The sequence below is a fragment of the Cetorhinus maximus genome, chromosome 1 (genome assembly GCF_964194155.1).
Source record: "Cetorhinus maximus chromosome 1, sCetMax3.hap1.1, whole genome shotgun sequence".
NCBI lineage: Eukaryota > Metazoa > Chordata > Chondrichthyes > Lamniformes > Cetorhinidae > Cetorhinus > Cetorhinus maximus.
In genome coordinates, this window is record NC_135879.1 from 1,048,940 (window position 1) to 1,070,961 (window position 22,022).

The 22,022-nt window shown below is 45.8% G+C and overlaps 1 protein-coding gene and 1 long non-coding RNA gene across 4 annotated transcripts in view; one reads left to right on the forward strand and one right to left on the reverse strand.

Moving 5' to 3' along the window:
* The first annotated feature begins 588 nt into the window (after window positions 1-588).
* On the forward strand, window positions 589-22,006 carry LOC144694231 (uncharacterized). The gene is made up of 3 exons (XR_013579697.1): window positions 589-640; window positions 20,690-20,740; window positions 21,518-22,006. It is a non-coding gene; the product is annotated as an uncharacterized LOC144694231 (long non-coding RNA).
* bdh2 (3-hydroxybutyrate dehydrogenase, type 2) overlaps window positions 7,456-22,022 on the reverse strand; it is a 70,130-nt gene continuing 55,563 nt past the window's right edge. For 2 of the 3 annotated variants that reach the window (XM_078564255.1, XM_078564168.1), the window contains exons 10-11: window positions 9,008-10,967; window positions 7,456-8,972 (exon numbers count right to left, since the gene is read on the reverse strand). In XM_078564255.1, the coding sequence (XP_078420381.1) occupies window positions 10,914-10,967 (54 nt within the window). In that variant the 3' untranslated portion in view covers window positions 7,456-8,972; window positions 9,008-10,913. Of the gene's footprint in view, window positions 8,973-9,007; window positions 10,968-22,022 lie in introns of those variants that run through there. The other variant, XM_078564341.1, reaches the window with a different exon arrangement.

The following is a 22,022-nucleotide window of genomic DNA, read 5'->3' on the forward strand; positions in this document are numbered from 1 at the left end:
GAAAATACAAGTACACGACATCTGCAGGCTCCCTTTTATCCGACTTGCTTGTTACTTCCTCAAAAAACCTCTAATAAATTAGTTAAACACAATTTCCATTTCACAAACCTATGTTGACTCTGCCTGATAATATTATCATTTCTAAGTATCCTGCTATAATAATGGGTTGTAGCAATTTCCCTGTGAGCGATGTTAGGCTAACTGGCCTATAGTTTACTGCTTTCCGTCTCCCTCCTTTGTTGAATAAAGGTGTTACATTAGCTATTTTCCAATCCACTGGAACCCTTCCAGGATCTGAGGAATTTTGGACGATTATAACCAATGCATCTAGGAATCTCTGAAGTCACTAGGATGTAGATCATCTGGTCTTGGAGCCTTGTCGGCCTTTATGTCTAATAGTTTTCTTAGTATCTTTTCCCTAGTGGTGGTGCTTGTTTTAAGTTCCTCCCTCTCTTTCACCTCGATTTTCAAGTACCTTTGTAAAGTTTTCCAAATCTTCTACAGTGAAGACCGACACAATATCTGCTCAATGCTACCGCCAAGGCAGAGAGCGTGAAATAGCAGTGGGCTATCTAACCAGGAGCCAGTCAGAACCCACGTTCTAAAAGAGAAATGAATATGTGACATCACAGGGAAGCAGGTAGGTGATTGGCTGATGAATATTTCTTATTTATCGTATCTTGGAGAGCAGAAGAAAAGGGTGAGAGCTCAGCTGGGCATAAAAAGCAGTGGAGGGAGTGAGACTTCACTTGGAGACCAGTGGGAAGGAGTGGGAGCTGGGTGGGGCATAAAAAGCAGCCAGCGAGCACAGGCAGAGATCCAAATGTGATGTCAGGAATAACAAGTGACATTTGCACAGGGGAAGGAACTGATTGGTGAGTAACTGGTGAGAATTTCTACTTTCTAGTCTCCAGTTTATAATAATTAATCCGTTAAATAAAGACATGAAAGAGAAGCTCAGCCATGTGGAATGTGCATCCTGTGACATGTGGGAAATCATGGATGTTTCTTATGGCCTGGATGACCACATGTGAAGGAAGTGAACCAACTGCAGAATCTTGAGCTCCAGGTTTTGGAACTTGAGTGATTTACTGTAGCGCATACGCAAGGCTGAGAACTATATTGGATAGCACATTTAGGGAGGTGGTCACAGCACCGGTTAAGAGAGTACTAGCAGAGAGGGAATGGGTGACCGCCAGAGCGTAGGAGGTCCAGGCAGGTAGTGAGGAGTTCCCTGAATACATCTCACTCAATAACCGGTTTTCCAATTTGGGCGATGGTTCCTCAGAGGAGTGCAATCAGAGTCAAATCTGTGGCACCACGGGTGGCCCAGCTGCACAGGAGGGGAGGAAGAAGAGTGGAAGAGGAATGGTGGTAGGGGATTCAATAGTTAGAGGAACAGACAGGTGTTTCTGCGACTGTGGATGTGACTTTTGGGGAGGGTTTAAACTAGCTTGTTGGGGGATGGGAACCAGAGAGAGAATTCAGATAGAAGAGAAGCAAAGCTAGTAATGGTAGGAAGAAAAGTAATAAACAAAATTAGAAGGCAGCGGAAAAATGGCCAGCATCAAATGGTGCCAAAATATAGAAAAATATTAAGGCAAAATTAAAGGCACTCTAACTGAATGCATGCAGCAATTGCAACAAGGTAAATGAATTAGCGACACAAATAGAAGTGAATGGGTATGATCTAATTGCCATTATGGAGCCATGGCTGCAGGATGACCATGGCTGAGAACTGAATATTCAAGGGTATGCAATATTTAGGAAGGATAGGCAAACAGAAAGTGGGGTAGTGCTGTTAATAAAGGATGGGATCAGTACATTGGTAAGAGAGGATCTTAGATCGAAGGATCAAGATGTCGAATCTGTTTGGGTGGAGCAAGAGGAAGCCAACACTGGTGGGATTTGTTCATAGGCCACCAAACTGTAGTGGTAATGTAGAGCATAGTATAAATCAGGAGGTGCATGTAACAAGGGTAATACAGTAATCATGGGGGACCTCAATCTACATTTAGACCGGGTAAACCAAATTAGCAGTAATGATGTGGAGGACAAATTCCTGGAATCTATATGAGATGGTCTAGGAAAGGGGTTAGTTTAGATGTTGTATTATGCAATTTTTTTTGTTTGGCCAGGTATAGAGCAACAATTGTAATTTTACATCAAGGCAGTCAAGCCAGGATATTATATCAGGAGTGGCAGTCTGTATCACTGTAATACCTCCTTCGTACTTGAGTCAGGAATTCGGGTTTGTGTTCCACGGTCTGTTCTGCGTGGCCACAGTCCCACACAGGAGAGTTTTTAATTTTCTATTTGTGCATTCGGTATCCACATCTGCCATGGTTTGTACAGATGTGGTTCAGGGATACCCATGAGCTTTGTGGGAGGTCAAAACCAGGGACCTTCTGTGTTGGGTCTTTCACGAGGTATTTTTTCATGACTCCTTGTGAGGACCATTCATTTTTCGAAGCTTCTGAAATTGCATTTCCTGAGGTTGTGTGCATGGGTCCAAAAGAGCTTACGTGACTTTAATTGGAGGTGAGGGATGCAATGAGAAAGGGCTAATTAAAAATCTTGTTGTAAAGGAGCCTTTAGAAAAGAGTGACCATAATACAATAGAATTTTACATTAAGTTTGAAAGTGATGTACTTCAATCCGAAACTAGGACCTTAAATTTAAACAAAGGAAACTTCAAAGTTATAAGAGGTGAGTTGGCTGTGGTAGATTGGGAATCCATATTTAAAAGGTATGACAATAGACTGGCAATGGCTAGCATTTAAAGAATTAATACATAGCTTGCAACAAATATATTCCCTTTGAGGCACAAAAATCCAACAGGAAAAGTGATCCAACCGTGGGTAACAAGACAAGTTAAAGATTGCATTAGGTCAAAGGAAGAGGCCTATAAAGTTGCCCAAAAAAAAGCAAGTCTGAGGATTGGGAATATTTTAGAATTCAGCAAAGGAGGGCCAAGAAACTGATAAAGAAGAAATGGAATATAAAATTAAATGAGTGAGAAACGTAAAAACCAAATGTAAAGCTTCTATAAGTAAAAAGGAAAAGATAAGCAAAGTCAAACGTAGGGCCCATTACAGGTAGAGACAAAATTTACAATGGGGAATAGGGAAATGGCGGAGAAACTAAACAAATACTTTGTGTCTGTCTTCACAAAGGAAGATACAAAAAACTTCTCAGAAACCTTAGAGAATCAAGGGACTAGCAAAAATGAGGAACTGAAAGAAGTTAGTATTAGTGCAAAAGTACTAGAGAAATTAATGGGACTGAAAGTTGATAACTCCCCAGGACCTGATGATCTACATGTCAGTGTGTTGAAAGAGATGGCTGTAGCGATAATGGATACATTGGTGATCATCTTCCAAAATTCTATAGATACTGGAACAGTTCCTGCAGATTGGAAGGTAACACATCTAACCCCACTATTTAAGAAAGGAGAGAGAAAGAAAATGGGGGAACGACAGACCTGTTAGTCTGACATCAGTAGTAGGGAAAATGCTAGAATTTATTATAAAGGATGTGACAAGAGGACACTTAGAAAATAAAGGTAGGATTGGGCAGGGTCAACATGGATGTAACTAGCAGAATAGATAATGGGGAGCCAGTGAATTTTTTAAAAATTCATTTGTGGGATGGGGATATCGCTGGCTGGGCCAGCATCTATTGCCCATCCCTAATTGCCCTTGAGTGGCTTGCTAGGCCATTTCAGAGGGCATTTAAGAATCAACCACATTGCTGTGGGCCTGGAGTCAGATGTAGGCCAGACCAGGTAAGGACGGCAGATTCCTTTCCCTAAAGGACATTAGTGAACCAGATGGGTTTTTACAACAATCGACAATGATTTCATGGTCATCATTAGACTTTTAATTTCAGATTTGTATTGAATTCATATTTCACCATCTCGCATGGTGGGATTTAAATCCAGGTCCCCAGAGCATTACCCTGCGTCTCTGGAATACTAGTCTAGTGACAATACCACTGTGCCCCTCTATTTGGATTCTCAGAAGGCTTTTGATAAGATCCCACACAGGAGGCTAGCAAACAAAATTAGAGCACATGGGATTGGGAGGAATATACTGGCATGGATTGAGAAATGGTTAATGTACAGAAAACAGAGAGTAGGAATGTCATTCTCAGGATGACAGGCTGTTACTTGTGGGGTACCACAAGGATCAGTGCTTTGGCCACAGCTATTCACAATCTATATCAATGATTTGGATGTGGGGATTAAATGTACTGTTTCCAGATTTGCTGATGACACAAAGCTAGGTGGAAATGTGAGTTGTGAGGAGGATACAAAGAGGCTTCAAGGGGATTCGGACAGGCTAAATGAGTGGGCAAGAACATGGCAGATGGAATATAATATGGAAAAATGTGAGGTTATCCACTTTGGTAGGAAAATCAGAAATGGAGAGCATTTCTTAAATGGTGAGAGGCTGGGAAGTGTTGAACTTCAAAGGGACTTGGGTGTCCTTGTTCATGAGTCACTGAAAGCTAAAATACAGGTACAGCAAGCGATTAAGAAGGCAAATTGAGTACAGGAGCAAGGAAGTCTTGGTGTAATTATATAGAGTCTTGGTGAGACCTCACCTAGAGTATTGTGTGTAGTTTTGGTCTCCATGTTTGCCAAAGAGGGAGTGCAATGGAGGTTCACCAGACTGAGGCCTGGGATGGCGAGATTGAGGAGACTGGGTCTGTATACTCTAAGAGTTCAGAAGAATGAGAGATGATCTCATTGAAAATGAGAAAATTCTTACAGAGCTCGACAGAGTAGATGCATGCAGGATGTCCCCCCTGGGCCAGGTGGGGGCAGGGGTCTAGAACCAGGTGACAGTCTCAGAATAAGAGACAGGCCATTTAGGAATGAGAGGAGGAGGAATGTTTACAGTCAGAGTAGTGAATCTTTGGAATTCTTAGTCATTGAGTATGTTGAAGACGGAGATTAATAAATTTCTAGATATTAAAGACATGCAGGGATATGAGGAGAGTGTGGGAAAATGCCATTGAGGTAGATTGGGGACCAGGTGCAGAGTCGGAGGTCGGAGGTGCAGTAGGGACTGGAGAGGGTAGGGGCCTGGGGGGGGGGTGGGGTAGTGTAGGCGGAGCTGGGGATCGGGATGGGGTCAGGGACTGAGACGGTCAGGCCATGGAGTTGGCTCTCGGGCAGGGAGCTGGGTTGGGACCAGGGCAGTGTCGGAATTGATGCCGAGTCGGCATGAAGTCAGGAGTGGCGTCGTGGACAGAGACAGGCCGCGATGGAGTCGAGGATGCGGGGCTGTGTGCAGACTAGGATGGAGTTAGAGATACAGCAGGAGTGGAGTTAGGACTGGGGTAAAGTCGGCGGCAGTGTCAGGGCCAAGCTGGGGTGGAGTCATGGGTGGCGTCATAGGCAGGGTCACGCCAGGGCTGAGTTGGGGACGGGGTGGGGTTGGGGGTGGGGACAGGCCAGGACTGAGTTGGGGGCGTGGTCAGGCCAGGGTTGGGTTGGGGGTGGGGTCAGGGGGCATCATCAGGCCAGGGTGGGGTCAGGGGGCGTGGTCAGGGTGGGTGGGGTCAGGGGGCGTGGTCAGTGTTGGGGTGGGGGGGTGGGGCCAGGGGGCATAGTCAGGCCAGGGTTGGGTTGGGGGGTGGGGTCAGGGGGCGTGGTCAGGCCAGGGGGCAGGGGGTGGGTTCAGGGGCCGTGGTCAGGCCAGGGGGTGGGGTCATGGGCCGTGGTCAGGCCAGGGTTGGGTTGGGGGGGTGGGGTCAGGGGGTGTGGTCAGGCCAGGGTTGGGTGGGGGGTTGGGGTTCGGGGGCGTGGTCAGGCCAGGGTTGGGTTGGGGGGGTGGGGTCAGGGGACTGGTCAGGCCAGGGTTGGGTTGGGGGTGTGGGGTCAGGGGGCGTGGTCAGGCCAGGGTGGGGTGGATTTGAAAATTTGAATAAAATTAAACCATGACATCACAGGAAGGTTGTGACTTGATTGGCTGGTGTGTTTTACTATTGTGTTTCCCTTTCCCTAAAGTCAGGGAGTTAGTCTAAGCAGCTGGGAAATTTTTTTAAAAATTAAATCAGGATTATTTAAAGCATTCAGTTTTCCTATATTTAAGTGACATCAATGAAGTAGCTGGTGAGTCTCTTTTTTAAGTAGCATGGTTTATTAGTCATAGCAATGTTTATTATCTATTAGACAGAGGAATTACAGGGCAGCTTTGACCCCTAGAGTACATCTCTAGTGCAATATGGGAACTCCAGGATACTTCCTGTGTCCTGGATGACCATTTGTGCAGGAAGTATCATCAGTTGCAGCAGCTTGAGCTCTGGGTTTCGGAACTTGAGCAGCAGCTGGTATCACTGCAGTACATCCTGAGTTTGAGAACTTCATAGATAACACCTTTTGTAGATGCGGTCATGCTGCAACTTTAGAGTATGCCGAGAGAGGGAGGGAATGGGTAATCACCAGACAGTCAAAAAGAAACAGGCAGGTAGTGCAGGAGTGCCCTGAGTGCATTCTTCTCTCCAACCAGCATTCAGTTCTGAATAATGATGAGAGTGATGGTTCACCTGGGGAGTGCAGCCAGAGCCAAGTCCATGGCTGGCTCAGCTGCACAGGGGGCACAAAAAAGACCAGGAGAGCAGTAGTAATAGGAGATTCGATAGTTAGGAGAACAGACAGGCATTTCTGCGGTTGCTGACGTTAATCTAGGATGGTATGTTGGCCTCCCCCAGTGCCAGGGTCAAGGACGTCACTGAATAGCTTCAGGACACCCTGAGGGGGGAGGATGAAAGGCCAGAGGTCATGGTCCACATCAATACCAACAACATAGGTAGAAAGAGGGACGTGGTCCTGCAGTCAGAGTTCAGGGGAAGGTGGCGTAGTGGTAATGTCACTGGACTCGTAATCCAGAGGTCCAGGCTAATCCTCTGAGGACATGGGTTCAAATCCCACCACAGCAGCTGGTGGAATTTAAATTCAATTAATTAAGTCTGGAATATAAAACTAGTCCCAGTAATGGTGACTATGGCAACTATCGATTGTTGTAGAAACTCATCTAGTTCGTTAATGTCCTTCAGGGAAGGTAATCTGCCATTCTTACCTGGTCTTCCCTCTGAAATTGCCTAGCAAGCCACTCAGTTCAAGGGCAATTAGGGATGGGCAACAAATGCTGGCCTTGCCAGTGATGCTCACAGAAGAAAAAAGTAGGAAATTAGCAAACAGGATCTCAAAGGTAGTAGTGGCCGTCTTATACTTATTTCCTCTTGTTCTGGATTCACCCACAAGCAGAAACAGTTTCCACACACTGCCCTTTTCAAAGGCACTTCATAATTTTAAAGATCTCTGTCATTCTCATCTTGGTCTTCTCTCCTCCAGAGAGCCCCAGTCTGCTAAATTTCTCCTGGTAATTGACATGTTTCCAAGGTGTTTTTTAATTATCTTTTACACAGAACTGGAAACAGATGTATCTGATAATTATATTTTATTTGCAGCCTGTAACACTTTCTCTTGGTGAAGTTACAAGTTTATTTCGAAGGAAATCATTAACAAATCAAATTTTCCAAAGGTGGCAAGGGGAAGCAGAAGGGGAACGTCCAGAAATCATGGCTCATATTGCAACCAATGGCATGTAGAAAAAAACTGTTACAGCTCGTGTGTATGGTAACAGTAAATTACAACAGGTTAATACATGGCTGGAGAAATGGCGGAGGAGGGAGAACTTCAGATTCCTGGGGGATTGGAACCAGTCTGGAGCAGTGGGAACGGGTTGTACCACAACCGGACCGGATCAATGTCCACATGTGGTGATGGAGATTTACTGTAAATAGGCAGGGAGAGGGGCACCAAGCTGAAGTATTAGAAAGGAGATACACACCAATGAGTGGGAGAGGCAAACAGTAATAGAATAAAGAATAGGATGAATGAGACCTGGGGCAAAGAGGAAGCAGACTAAGATAGATTTGGAGAGCAGGTGCGTAAAAGCACGGAGTATGGTAAATAAGCTTGGCGAACTGCAGGTGCATCTAGCCAAGTAGGATTATAAACAGAGATCTGACTCAGATAAGAGGAGGAATGGGTACTTAATCTTTTGGCGATAACGTATGCAGAAAAGATAAAGGAAAAAAAGGAGGGGTCTGGTACAGCACTTGAAAGTGATGATGCACTTGAGGTCAAAGACAGAATTGATTAGAATGAAGGAACAATAGAAAAGCTTAGACTGCTGGGTATATACTGTAGACCACCCAATAGTGAGACAGTGATAAAGGATTAAATTGCAGAAAGATGTCAAAATCTTAGGGTAATGATAATGAGGAACTTCAATTGTCCTGATATAGATTGGGAAAATAACAATGTAAAGGGAAAAGAAGGGAAGCAATTCCTGAGATATGTACAAGAGAACTTTCCTGATTATATCTTTCCAGTCTGACAAAGAAGGAAGCGGTGCTGGATCTAGTTCTGGGGAATGAAGTGGGGCAAATGGAACATGTTTCAGTGGAGGAGTAATTTGTTGACTCATTCCTCAGGGCAATGCCTTGACCAATCAGGGTCAGGCTACCTGGTTTAAAGTTCAAACAATGCTTGGCAGTTAACTGTCAATCACTGTCACTGGTGCATTCTCCATGGCAATGCCTCTACCAATCAGAGTCCACTTGCCAACCTACCAGTACTCTCTTCACAGATGGAATAAATTGTGTTTTCCCCTTATTTTGGTATTCTTGTGGTGTCCTGATGAGTGCAAAATGAAAAGCTTCAACACGTCTCTTTTTTTTCGGCAATACTGAAGTTCTGCACTACCAAAGGACAATTAGAGGAGAGTTAATTTCAGTGACTTGTAAAGGGATCTGCCCCAGGTGGTCTGAAATCAAAGATTGGTGGGTAAAACGAGTAAATGAGCAATGGAAAACCTTCGAACAGGAGATAGTTTGGACATGAAGGAGCCCCATTCCCTTCAGGAGAAAAGGAAGGACATCCAAAGCTAGACCTCACCCCCCCCCCCCCCCCCCCACCCCCCACCACCCCGCCGGATGATTAAAGATATAGAGATTAAACTGAAATAGAAAATGAGACAGGCTCATAATGCAGTAGAGGAATGGAGGAGAACTGAGAAAGGAAATGAGGACCAAAGAGAGTGTCTGAGAATAGATTAGCAGATAACATAAAAAGGGAATCAAAAAATCTTCCATAGGCATATAAAAAGGATAGTCAAAGGGAGGCCGATTGGAGATGAAAAAGGAGATCTTGCGTGATGGAAGGTGTGGCTGAAGTCAGTACTTTTCATTTGTATTCACTAAATAAGAGAATGTTGCCAAGGTCACAATATAAGAGGGAGGAGAGAAATTGGACAGGATAAAAATAGATAGAGATTTGGTTGACAGTGCTCAAAGTAGAAAAGCCACTTGGCCTTGATGGGATGCATCCTAGGCTATTGATGGAAATACAAGTGGGAATTGTGGAAACTCCAGACACAATCTTACAATCCTCCTTAAATGTCAGTTGTGGCTTAGTTGGAAGCACTCTTGCCTCTGAAGACTGTGGGTTCAAATTCCATTCCAGTTCTTGAGCACAAAAAGCAAAGCTGATGCTCCAGTGGAGTACCGAGGGAGTCCTGCAGTCCTGCACTGTTGGGAGATGCCATATTTCGGACAAGATGTTAAACTGAGGCTCAACTTGTCCTCTCAGATCTCATGGTACTATTTCGAAGAAGAGTAGTGTCCCTGGTGTCATGGCCAATATTTATCCCTCAATCAAAAGCACAAAAAAATTATCTGGTCATTACCACATTGCTGTTTACGGGAGCTTGCTTTCCACAAATTGGTTGCCATATTTTCTACATGACAACAGTGACTACGCCATGGGCTATAAAGAGCTCTGGGATGTCCTGTGATCATGAAAGGCACTATATAAATGCAAATCTTTGCTTTTCTCTCTTAGAGATGGGAATGATATAATTAGCTCAATTCTGGGCTCCACACCTTAGAAAGGAGGTCAAGGTCTTAGTGAGGACACAAAGGAAATTTAGTAAAAGCAAAATTCTGCAGATGCTGGAAATCTGAAATAAAAACAGAAAATGCTGGAAAAACTCAGCAGGTCTGGCAGCATCTGTGGAGAGAGAAACGGTTAACATTTCAAGTCCGTGTCACTCTGAAGCAGAGTCATACAGACTCAAAACGTTAACTCTGTTTCTCTCCACAGATGCTGCCAGATCTGCTGAGTTTTTCCAGCATTTTCTGTTTTTATTAAGGAAATTTAGTAGATTGGTTACAGTTATGTGGAAAATCTTGAGAAACTGGAGTTGCTGTCCTTAGATCAGAGAAAGGGAAAATTTGATGGACGGGTTCAAAATCATTAAGTAAATAAGGGTCAATAACCAGAGAACAAAGATTTAACGTGACTGGTAAATGGAACCAGGGGCAGTGCAGAATGAGGAACAAACAATTTTTTTTAAAGCAGCGAGTTGTTAAGATCTGGAATGCACTGCCTGAAAGAGTGATGAAAGCAGATTCAACAGCAACTTCAAAAGGAGATTGGATAACTATTTGAAATGAGAGAATTTGGAGGGTTAAGGGGAAAGGGCAGGGGAGTGGAATCAATTGAATAGCTGTTTCAAAGAGCTGGCACAGGCACAATGGGCTGACTGGTCTCCTTCTGTGCTGTATCATTATCTAAATGGATGATTTTCTGCACAGACTTTTTGGGAATTTCATTAGGGAGATAAATATGTGGCAAGTAGTTAAACGATATGCTGAACTGAAGTCCTGCTGGGTGAGCCCCTGTCTGGAGAGTCACATTGAAAAAAATCAGTTTCAACTGTAAAGAACTGAAAAATGACAAGTCATCCATTCATAAGTGCAAGAATACCATCTCCAGCTGGCTTAGTTGATTCAGGTAATTTGTATTGTTCACCATCTGTGCCATATAATAATCACAAGCTCCATCCTCCATCGATGATAAATTCTTTTCCAGTCACATAGGCTGACTGCAAATACAAACAAACATAAAAATCATCTTGTAATTTAGAATTAATATTAAAATTTAGCTTACAACAGTCAAATTATAGTAGCTCAAAATAAACACAAAGAGAGCCCAAAGATAAAAGCAAAAAACTGCGGATGCTGGAAATCCAAAACAAAAATAAAAATACCTGGAAAAACCCAACAGGTCTGGCAGCATCTGCGGAGAGGAACACAGTTAACGTTTCGAGTCCGTATGACTCTTCAACAGAACTAAGTAAAAATAGAAAAGAGGTGAAATATAAGCTGGTTTAAGGAGGGGTGGGACAAGTAGAGCTGGACAGAGGGCCAGTGATAGGTGGAGATAACCAAAATATGTCATAGACAAAAGGTCAAAGAGGTGTTGAAGGTGGTGATATTATCTAAGGAATGTGCTAATTAAGGGTAGAAAGCAGGACGAGCAAGGTACAGATAGCCCTAGTGGGGGTGGGGTGAAGGGAAGGGATCGAAATAGGCTAAAAGGTAGAGTTAAAACAATGGATGGAAATACATTTAAAAATAATGGAAATAGGTGGGAAAAGAAAAATCTATATAAATTATTGGAAAAAAGGGGGGGGGACTCGGAAAGGGGGTGGGGATGGGGGAGAGAGTTCATGATCTAAAATTGTTGAACTCAATATTCAGTCCGGAAGGCTGTAAAGTGCCTAGTCGGAAGATGAGGTGCTGTTCCTCCAGTTTGCGTTAAGCTTCACTGGAACAATGCAGCAGGCCAAGGACAGACATGTGGGCGTGAGAGCAGGGTGGAGTGTTGAAATGGCAAGCGACATGGAGGTCTGGGTCATGCTTGCAGACAGACCGAAGGTGTTCTGCAAAGCGGTCACCCAGTCTGCGTTTGGTCTCTCCAATGTAGAAAAAACCACATTGGGAGCAACGAATGCAGTAGACTAAATTGAGGGAAGTGCAAGTGAAATGCTGCTTCACTTGAAATGAGTGTTTGGGCCCTTGATCGGTGAGGAGAGGAGAAGTAAAGGGGCAGGTGTTGCACCTTCTGCGGTTGCATGGGAAGGTGCCGTTGGAGGGGGTTGAGGTGTAGGGGGTGATGGAGGAGTGGACCAGGGTGTCCCGGAGGGAACGATCCCTGCAGAATGACGCCGGGGGGGGTGAAGGGAAGATGTGTTTGGTGGTGGCATCATGCTGGAGTTGGCGGAAATGGCGGAGGATGATCCTTTGAATGCGGAGGCTGGTGGGGTCATAAGTGAGGACAAGGGGGACCCTATCATGTTTCTGGGAGGGAGAGGAAGGTGTGAGGGCGGATGCGCGGGAGATGGGCCGGACACGGTTGAGGGCCCTGTCAACCACCGTGGGTGGAAAACCTCGGTTAAGGAAGAAAGAGGACATGTCAGAGGGACTGTTTTTGAAGGTAGCATCATCAGAACTGATGCGACGGAGGCGAAGGAACTGAGAGAATGGGATAGAGTCCTTACAGGAAGCGGGGTGTGAGGAGCTGTAGTCGAGGTCGCTGTGGGAGTCGGTAGGCTTGTAATGAATATTGGTGGACAGTCTATCACCAGAAATTGAGACAGAGAGGTCAAGGAAGGGAAGGGAAGTGTCAGAGATGGACCATGTGAAAATGATGGAGGGGTGGAGTTTGGAAGCAAAATTAATAAATTTTTCCAGGTCCAGACGAGAGCATGAAGCAGCACCGAAGCAATCATCGATGTACCAGAGAAAGAGTTGTGGGAGGGGGCCGGAGTAGGACTGGAACAAGGAATGTCCACATACCCCATAAAGAGACAGGCATAACTGGGGCCCATGCGGGTATCTATAGCCACACCTTTTATTTGGAGGAAGTGAGAGGAGTTTAAGGAGAAATGTGAACTCTGTTTCTCTCTCCACAGATGCTGCCAGACCAGCTGAGATTTTCCAGCACTTAGTTTTTATCCACCAGACACAACTCTTTCATGAACAAAAAGCCTTCCTTACTCTGCCATGGTCTGCTCTCTCTGAAGTTCTGACAGTCATACTTAAGATGGCGCCAGGTCCTCATTCATGAGGTTGTCATGTTAAAGCTACTTTTTTCTATTGGAATGCATCCTTTGGTTTCTCTTAAACAAAACGTCCAATCCCTCTACACTTCCATCCCCCACCGGGATGGTCTGATGGCTCTCCGCTTCTTCCTCGAACTGAGGCCCAAACAATCCCTATCAACCACTATCTCCTCCGTCTGGCTGAACTTGTTCTCACATTGAACAATTTCTCCTTTAACTCCTCTCACTTCCTCCAAATAAAAGGTGTGGCTATGGGTACCCGCATGGGCCCCAGTTATGCCTGTCTCTTTATGGGGTATGTGGAACATTCCTTGTTCCAGTCCTACTCCAGCCCCCTCCCACAACTCTTTCTCCGGTACATCGATGATTGCTTCGGTGCTGCTTCCTTGTCTGGACCTGGAAAAATTTATTAATTTTGCTTCCAATTTCCACCCCTCCATCATTTTCCCATGGTCCATTTCTGACACTTCCCTTCCTTGACCTCTCTGTCTCAATTTCTGGTGATAGACTGTCCACCAATATCCATTACAAGCCTACCGACTCCCACAGCTACCTCGACTACAGCTCCTCACACCCTGCTTCCTGTAAGGACTCTATCCCATTCTCTCAGTTCCTTCGCCTCCGTTGCATCTGTTCTGATGATGCCACTTTCAAAAACAGTGTCCTCCTTCTTCCTTAATCGAGGTTTTCCACCCACGGTAGTTGACAGGGCCCTCAACCGTGTCCGGCCCATCTCCCGCGCATCCGCACTCACGCCTTCTCCTCCCTCCCAGAACCATGATAAGGTCCACCTTGTCCTCACTTATCACCCCACCAGCCTCCATATTCAAAGGATCATCCTCCGCCATTTCCGCCAACTCCAGCATGATGCCACCACCAAACACATCTTCCCTTCACCCCCCCTGGCGGCATTCCGCAGGGATCGTTCCCTCCGGGACACCCTGGTCCACTCCTCCATCACCCCCTACACCTCAACCCCCTCCCACGGCACCTTCCCATGCAACCGCAGAAGGTACAACACCTGCCCCTTTACTTCCCCTCTCCTCACTGTTCAAGGGCCCAAAGACTCCTTTCAAGTGAAGCAGCATTTCACTTGCACTTCCCTCAATTTAGTCTAATGCATTCGTTGCTCCCAATGCGGTTTCCTCTACATTGGAGAGACCAAACGCAGGCTGGGTGACCGCTTTGCGGAACACCTTCGGTCTGTCCGCAAGCATGACCCAGACCTCCCTGTCGCTTGCCATTTTAACACTCCACCCTGCTCTCTTGCCCACATGTCTGTCCTTGGCCTGCTGCATTGTTCCAGTGAAGCTCAACGCAAACTGGAGAAACAGCACCTCATCTTCCGACTAGGCACTTTACAGCCTTCCGGACTGAATATTGAGTTCAACAATTTTAGATCATGAACTCTGTCCCCCATCCCCACCCTGTTTCCGATCCCCCCCTTTTTTTTACATTAATTTATATAGATTTTTCTTTTCCCACCTATTTCCATTATTTTTAAATGTATTTCCATCCATTGTTTCATCTCTACCTTTTAGCCTTTTTTGATTCCTTCCCTTCACCCCACCCCCACTAGGGCTATCTGTACCTTGCTCGTCCTGCTTTCTACCCTTAATTAGCACATTCCTTAGATAATATCACCACCTTCAACACCTCTTTGTCCTTTTGTCTATGACATATTTTGGTTATCTCCACCTATCACTGGCCCTCTGTCCAGCTCTACTCGTCACACCCCTCCTTAAACCAGCTTATATTTCACCTCTTTTCTATTTTTACTTAGTTCTGTTGAAGAGTCATATGGACTCGAAACGTTAACTGTGTTCCTCTCCGCAGATGCTGCCAGACCTGCTGAGTTTTTCCAGGTATTTTTATCTTTATTTTTGTTTAAGAGAACCCAAAGGATGCATTCCAATAGAAAAAAGTAGCTTTAACATGACAACCTCATGAATGAGAACCTGGCGCCATCTTAAGTATGACTGTCAGAACTTCAGACGGAGCAGACCATGGCAGAATCAGCTGGAAAATCTCAGCTGGTCTGGCAGCATCTGTGGAGAGAGAAACAGAGTTAACGTTTTGAATCCAGTGTGCTTCCTCACTGGGATTCAGTGTGTTCTGAGGAAGAGTCATACGGACTCAAAACATTAACTCTGTTTCTCTCTCCACAGATGCTGCCAGACCTGCTGAGATTTTCCAGCATTTTCTGTTTTTAATTCAGATTTCCAGCATTTGCGGTATTTTGCTTTTAATGTGTGTCTGTGGAAGTGAGGGGTGAATGTGGAAGTGGGGGGTGAATGTGGAAGTGAGGGGTGAATGTGGAAGCTGGGGGTGAATGTGGAAGCTGGGGGTGAATGTGGAAGCTGGGGGTGAATGTGGAAGTGAGGGGTGAATGTGGAAGTGGGGGGTGAATGTGGAAGTGAGGGGTGAATGTGGAAGTGAGGGGTGAATGTGGAAGTGGGGGGTGAATGTGGAAGTGAGGGGTGAATGTGGAAGTGGGGGGTGAATGTGGAAGCTGGGGGTGAATGTGGAAGTGGGGGGTGAATGTGGAAGTGGGGGGTGAATGTGGAAGTGGGGGGTGAATGTGGAAGTGGGGGGTGAATGTGGAAGTGGGGGGTGAATGTGGAAGTGGGGGGTGAATGTGGAAGCTGGGGGTGAATGTGGAAGTGGGGGGTGAATGTGGAAGTGGGGGGGTGAATGTGGAAGTGGGGGGTGAATGTGGAAGTGGGGGGTGAATGTGGAAGTGAGGGGTGAATGTGGAAGTGAGGGGTGAATGTGGAAGTGGGGGGTGAATGTGGAAGTGGGGGGTGAATGTGGAAGTGGGGGGTGAATGTGGAAGTGAGGGGTGAATGTGGAAGTGGGGGGTGAATGTGGAAGTGGGGGGTGAATGTGGAAGTGGGGGGTGAATGTGGAAACTGGTTGTGAATGTGGAAGTGGGGGGGTGAATGTGGAAGTGGGGGGTGAATGTGGAAGTGGGGGGTGAATGTGGAAACTGGTTGTGAATGTGGAAGTGGGGGGGTGAATGTGGAAGTGGGAGGGTGAATGTGGAAGTGGGGGGTGAATGTGGAAATGAGGGGTGAATGTGGAAACTGGTTGTGAATGTGGAAGTGGGGGGTGAATGTGGAAGTGGGGGGTGAATGTGGAAGTGAGGGGTGAATGTGGAAGTGAGGGGTGAATGTGGAAGTGGGGGGTGAATGTGGAAGTGGGGGGTGAATGTGGAAGTGGGGGGTGAATGTGGAAGTGAGGGGTGAATGTGGAAGTGGGGGGTGAATGTGGAAGTGGGGGGTGAATGTGGAAACTGGTTGTGAATGTGGAAGTGGGGGGTGAATGTGGAAGTGGGGGGTGAATGTGGAAGTGAGGGGTGAATGTGGAAGTGGGGGGTGAATGTGGAAGTGAGGGGTGAATGTGGAAGTGAGGGGTGAATGTGGAAGTGGGGGGTGAATGTGGAAGTGAGGGGTGAATGTGGAAGTGAGGGGTGAATGTGGAAGCTGGGGGTGAATGTGGAAGTGGGGGGTGAATGTGGAAGTGAGGGGTGAATGTGGAAGTGAGGGGTGAATGTGGAAGCTGGGGGTGAATGTGGAAGTGGGGGGTGAATGTGGAAGTGGGGGGTGAATGTGGAAGTGAGGGGTGAATGTGGAAGTGAGGGGTGAATGTGGAAGTGAGGGGTGAATGTGGAAGTGGGGGGTGAATGTGGAAGCTGGGGGTGAATGTGGAAGTGGGGGGTGAATGTGGAAGTGGGGGGTGAATGTGGAAGTGAGGGGTGAATGTGGAAGTGAGGGGTGAATGTGGAAGTGGGGGGTGAATGTGGAAGTGAGGGGTGAATGTGGAAGTGAGGGGTGAATGTGGAAGTGAGGGGTGAATGTGGAAGTGGGGGGTGAATGTGGAAGTGAGGGGTGAATGTGGAAGTGGGGGGTGAATGTGGAAGTGAGGGGTGAATGTGGAAGCTGGGGGTGTATGTGGAAGTGAGGAAGGGAGAAATCAGACCACAATTCAGCTGGACTGTCCACATGTTCTGTGATGAGGGTGAGGCAAAACACAATTGAGTTTATCCAAAAATTTGAATTGTGTGAAGTCGTGTTGGAAACAATTTAGTTAAGTTTATAAAACCAAAACACTGCAGATGCTGGAAATCTGAAAAAAAAACCCAGAAAATGCTGGAAAAACTCAGCAGGTCTGGCAGCATCTGTGGAGAGAGAAACAGTTAACATTTTGTGTCCGTATGACTCTTCGTCAGAGCTTGAAAATTTTGCGTTCCTCAGCACCTGAAAGGAAGAGAAAAAGGTTCTCGTTAAAGTGTTGGATGAGACGAAGAATAAAATGAAACTGGGGACAAGGAAGCTTTGAGATAGGCTGAGTCGGTGCTGCTGGAGGGAGAGGTCGAGTGTATACATATGGCAGCGTATGGCACTGAGTGTGGATCTCACGATGTGGTGAGAACAACAGTCCGAGGAGCGTTGTATGTCCCGGAGATACCTGTAATCCTGGGTGGATTCAAAACATGAGGGATGGAACTACAGTTGGAATCCACGTGGGGTAAGTCAGACGGAGACAGTCACTGAGGAAAGAAATATGGCTTAATAAATGATCTGAGTGAAAGATCCCCTAGGGAACAGTGGTAGAATTTGGCATTCAGTTTGCGAATGAGAAACTTTGGTTGGAAGCAACTGTGCTAAACTTAAATAAGGGTAATTACAAAGGAATGAGGGCAGAGTTGGCTATAGTGGACTGGGGAAGGAGTTTAGCAGAAAAGATGGTTGATGAACAATGGCAGACGTTTAAGAAAATAGTTCATGACTCACAACAAAGATATACCCCAGTGAGGAAGAAGGATTGTAGGAAGGGGGTAAACCAACCCTGGTTAACCAAGGAAGTTAAGGATAGTATCAAGTTGAAAGAAAAAACATACAATGTGGCAAAGATTAGTGGTAAACTAGAGGATTGGGAAAGTTTTATAAACCAACAGAAGACGACCAAAAAATAAATAAAGAGGGAGAAAATAAACTTTGAGGGTAAACTAGCAAGTAATATAAAGACGGACATTAAGAGCTTCTTTAAATATATAAAAAGGAAGAGAGAGGCCAAAGTAAACATAGGCCCCTTAGAGATGAGGCTGGGGAAATAATAATCAGTCTTGCATCAGTCTTCACGGTAGAAAACACGAATAGCATTCCAGAAATACTAAATAATCAAGGGGCAAAGTTGGGAGGGGGGGGCAATAATAAAGGAAAATCCAAAGTTATTTTACAAGTACATGAAGAGTAAGAGGATAACTAGAGAAAGATTATGGCCCATTAAGGACCATAATGGTAATTTGTGTGTGGAGCCGGAAGATGTAGTTAGGGTTCTAAATGAATACTTTGTGTCGGTGTTCACAAGTGAGGGGGACGACGTGGGTATGCAAACCAGGCAGAAGGACTGTGATATAATTAAATAAATTAGCATAGAAAGGGAGAAGGTTCTAAGTGGTCTGGCAGACTTAAAAGTAGCTAAATCTCCAGGCCCGGATGAAATGTATCCCAGGCTGTTGAGTGAGGCAAGGGAGGAGATAGCAGGGGCACTGGCAATAATTTTCAATACCTCTCTGGCCACGGGAGAGGTGCCAGAGGACTGGAGGACAACCAATATGGTACCGTTATTCAAGAAGGGAGGAAGGGATAAACCAGGGAACTACAGGCCAGTCAGTCTAACCTCAGTGGTGGGGAAACTATTGGAAGCAATTCTGAGGGACAGAATTAATCTACACTTGGAGAGGCAGGGATTAATCAAGGACAGTCAGCATGGTTTTGTTAAGGGGAGGTCATGTCTGACCAATTTGATTGAATTTTTCAAAGGCTGACCAGGTATGTAGATGAGGACAATGTATTTGACGTAGTCTACTTGGACCTCAGCAAGGCTTTTGATAAGGTCCCGCATGGGAGACTGATAAGGTAGGTAAGAGCCCATGGGATCCAAGGCAATTTGGCAAATTGGATCCAGAATTGACTGAGAGGCAGGAAGCAGAGGGTGATGGTCGAGGGGTGTTTTTGTGACTGGATGCCTGTGTCCAGTGGGGTTCCACAGGGATCGGTGTTGGGTCCTTTGCTGTTTGTGCTATATATAAACAATTTAGACTTGAATGTAGGAGGGTTGATCAGTAAGTTTGCGGATGACACGAAAATTGGTGGGGTGATAAATAGTGAGGAGGATAGCTTTAGATTACAGGAGGATATAGACGGGCTGGTCAGATGGGCTGATCAGTTCCAAATGGAGTTTAATCTGGATAAGTGTGAGGTGATGCACTTGGGCAGGACAAACAAGGCACGGGAATACACAATGTATGGTAGGACCCTGGGAAGTACCGAGGATCTAGGTGTGCATGTCCACCGGTCCCTTAAGGTAGCAGAACAGGTAGATAAGGTGGTTAAGAAGGCATATGAGATACTTGCCTTTATTAGCCGAGGCATAGAATACAAGGACAGGAGGATTATGCTGGAACTGTATAAAACGCTGGTTAGGCCACAGCTAGAGTATTGCGTGCAGTTCTGGAATCTGCATTATAGGAAGGATGTGATTGCACTAGAGAGGGTGCAGAGGAGATTTACCAGGATGTTGCCTGGGCTGGAGAGTTTTAGTTATGAGGAGAGATTGGATAGACTGGGGTTATTTTCCCTTGAGCAGAGGAGATTAAGGGGGGATATGATTGAGGTGTATAAAATTATGAGAGGCAGAGAGACAGGAAGGAACTTTTTCCTTTGGTGGAGGGATCAATAACCAGGGGGCATAGATTTAAGGTAAGGGGCAGGAGGTTTAGAGGGGATGTGAGGAAGAATTTTTTCACCCAGAGGGTGGTGGGGATCTGGAACTCACTGTCTGAAAGGGTGGTAGAGGCAGAAACCCTCATAACATTTAAGAAGTATTTGGATGTGCACTTGCGATGCCATGGCATACAAGGCTATGGGCCTAGTGCTGGAAAATGGGATTAGAATAGTTAGGTACTTGTTTGACCGGCTCAGACTCGATGGGCCAAAGGGCCTTTTTCTGTGCTATAGACCTCTATGACTCCATGACTCTATGGCTGTGAAAGCGAGTTTTGGTAAACATCTTGTCAAACACCAGGAGGGAAATGGAAAGCAATGAGGGTGAACAAGGCAAAAGAGCCAAACGGAAATCCTGTTGGATAGAAGAGCAGGTACTCCTTCAAGGTCGGCATTCCTGGGAGAGAAGCAGCAGTGAATTAAACACTAAGATAGATGCAAAATACTGCGGATTCTTGAAATCTGAAACAAAAACAGAAAATATTGGAAAAACTCAGCAGATCTAACAACATCTGTGGAGAGAAACAGTGTTAACGTTTCGAGTCCGCATGACCCTTCTTCAGAGTGAACTCGAAACGTTAACTCTGTTTCTCTCTTCACAGATGCTGCTAGACTTGCTGAGTTCTTCCAGCATTTTCTGTTTTTGTTTTAGTTAACTTTATAACTGGGTAGGAGAGGCAGGGCAGGGAACATTATTAACCCCCAAGAATGGTGGGTTTGGAGGGAGGGGGTGTTGAGAAGTAAAAATGGTTAAAAAAAAACCCACCTTGTCCACATTTGATTTTAATGGAGGTGGGATGAGAGGGAGGAGACAAATAGGGTCTCAGGACGAAGGTGGGTCGGTAAAATCTTTTAAGGAAGCTGAATGCTTCCGTTTTTACAAGTTTTTCATTTTTACCTATTTCAGAGGATCAGAAAGCCAAGGCGGCAAAAGGGGGTGAGAAGAGCAGGATCTATGCAGTAAGTGCCTTTCCAGCACTGCTTGTGGGCCAAAGACCAACAAGCTTACCTGCTCCCCTTCCCATGATTGACCAGTTCTCCCAGCCCTCCTTTGACAACACTCTCCCCCCCACCAACCACACTCTCTCCCCATCACCATCTTCCCAACCCCGGCCACACTCTCCTCCCTGCCCATCATCTCTGCCCCCGTCCACCATTGCCCTGACCCTAACAATGCTTTCCTCTTGATCACCATCTTCTCCCCCAACCACTGACCATGCTGTACCCTCCCAACCACGCTCTCCCACCACGATCACCATCTCTTTCCCCTGAATGCCAACTCTCTACCTTCACTACACTTTCTTCCCCTCTCACCGCCCACCCCCCCAACCATTATCTCCTGCCCTCCGGTGCCCCTATCACCTCCCCAATCACTACTCATGTCAAAAATCACCCACGGATGGAGAATCTTGGGTGTCCAGATAATCCTGGTCCTCTAGGATGCAATGAGCTCATTTCCTCACAAAGCAAACCCATCAAGGAGTTTCCTCCATGTATCTCCATCCCCTCTCTTTTCCCCTCTCTGGCTCCTATTCCCTCTCTCCTCATTTCCCACCTGTTCCCCACCCCCTGCCCTGTACTTGTCTGTTTCCACCCCCCCCCCCCCAAGGTCTAATTGCCACCTCACCCTTTAACCCTGCATGATCTGAATGTTGCACTTGGTCTTGACTTTCTCTGCTTAACGTTGAGATATCGTCTAGTCATATAAATTGTTTCATTTGCATTGCTTTTATCAAGGCGCATCCAGCATGTGGTCCAATGACCTCAATCAATCCAGCCCTCAAAGCACAGGCCAGTTTTGTTCCTACACTTCCTATTTCCTGGTTTGAATGTGTGGATCTGAACATTTGGAAAGGGCTGTTCTTAGTGCTGTTGCCTCACTGGTTGATAAATCCTAATTAAAAACTCCAAGATCTGTTAGCATTGACAACTCATGGTAGAGTGCAAATGCTCCTGTGCGTTGTATTGTGGGTTTCACAAAGGCTAAATGATTGCTGGGAATGATCTTCAACTAGAAATTACTTTGTTGGGGGCGGGTGGATTGTCCACCAGGACAGCATTCAAAGATTCTGGGCTTCCAGCTGATAATTTCCTGAACATTGGAAGATGGAACTTTCTAATTTCTTCTGAAAGAGGAAAATCACAGCCACTCTCTGCATTCCTGCCACATTACAGAATTTACAATTTTAGGTTATAGATCTATACCATGAACAGCTTTTTAAGTAATTGATTTGCTACATAC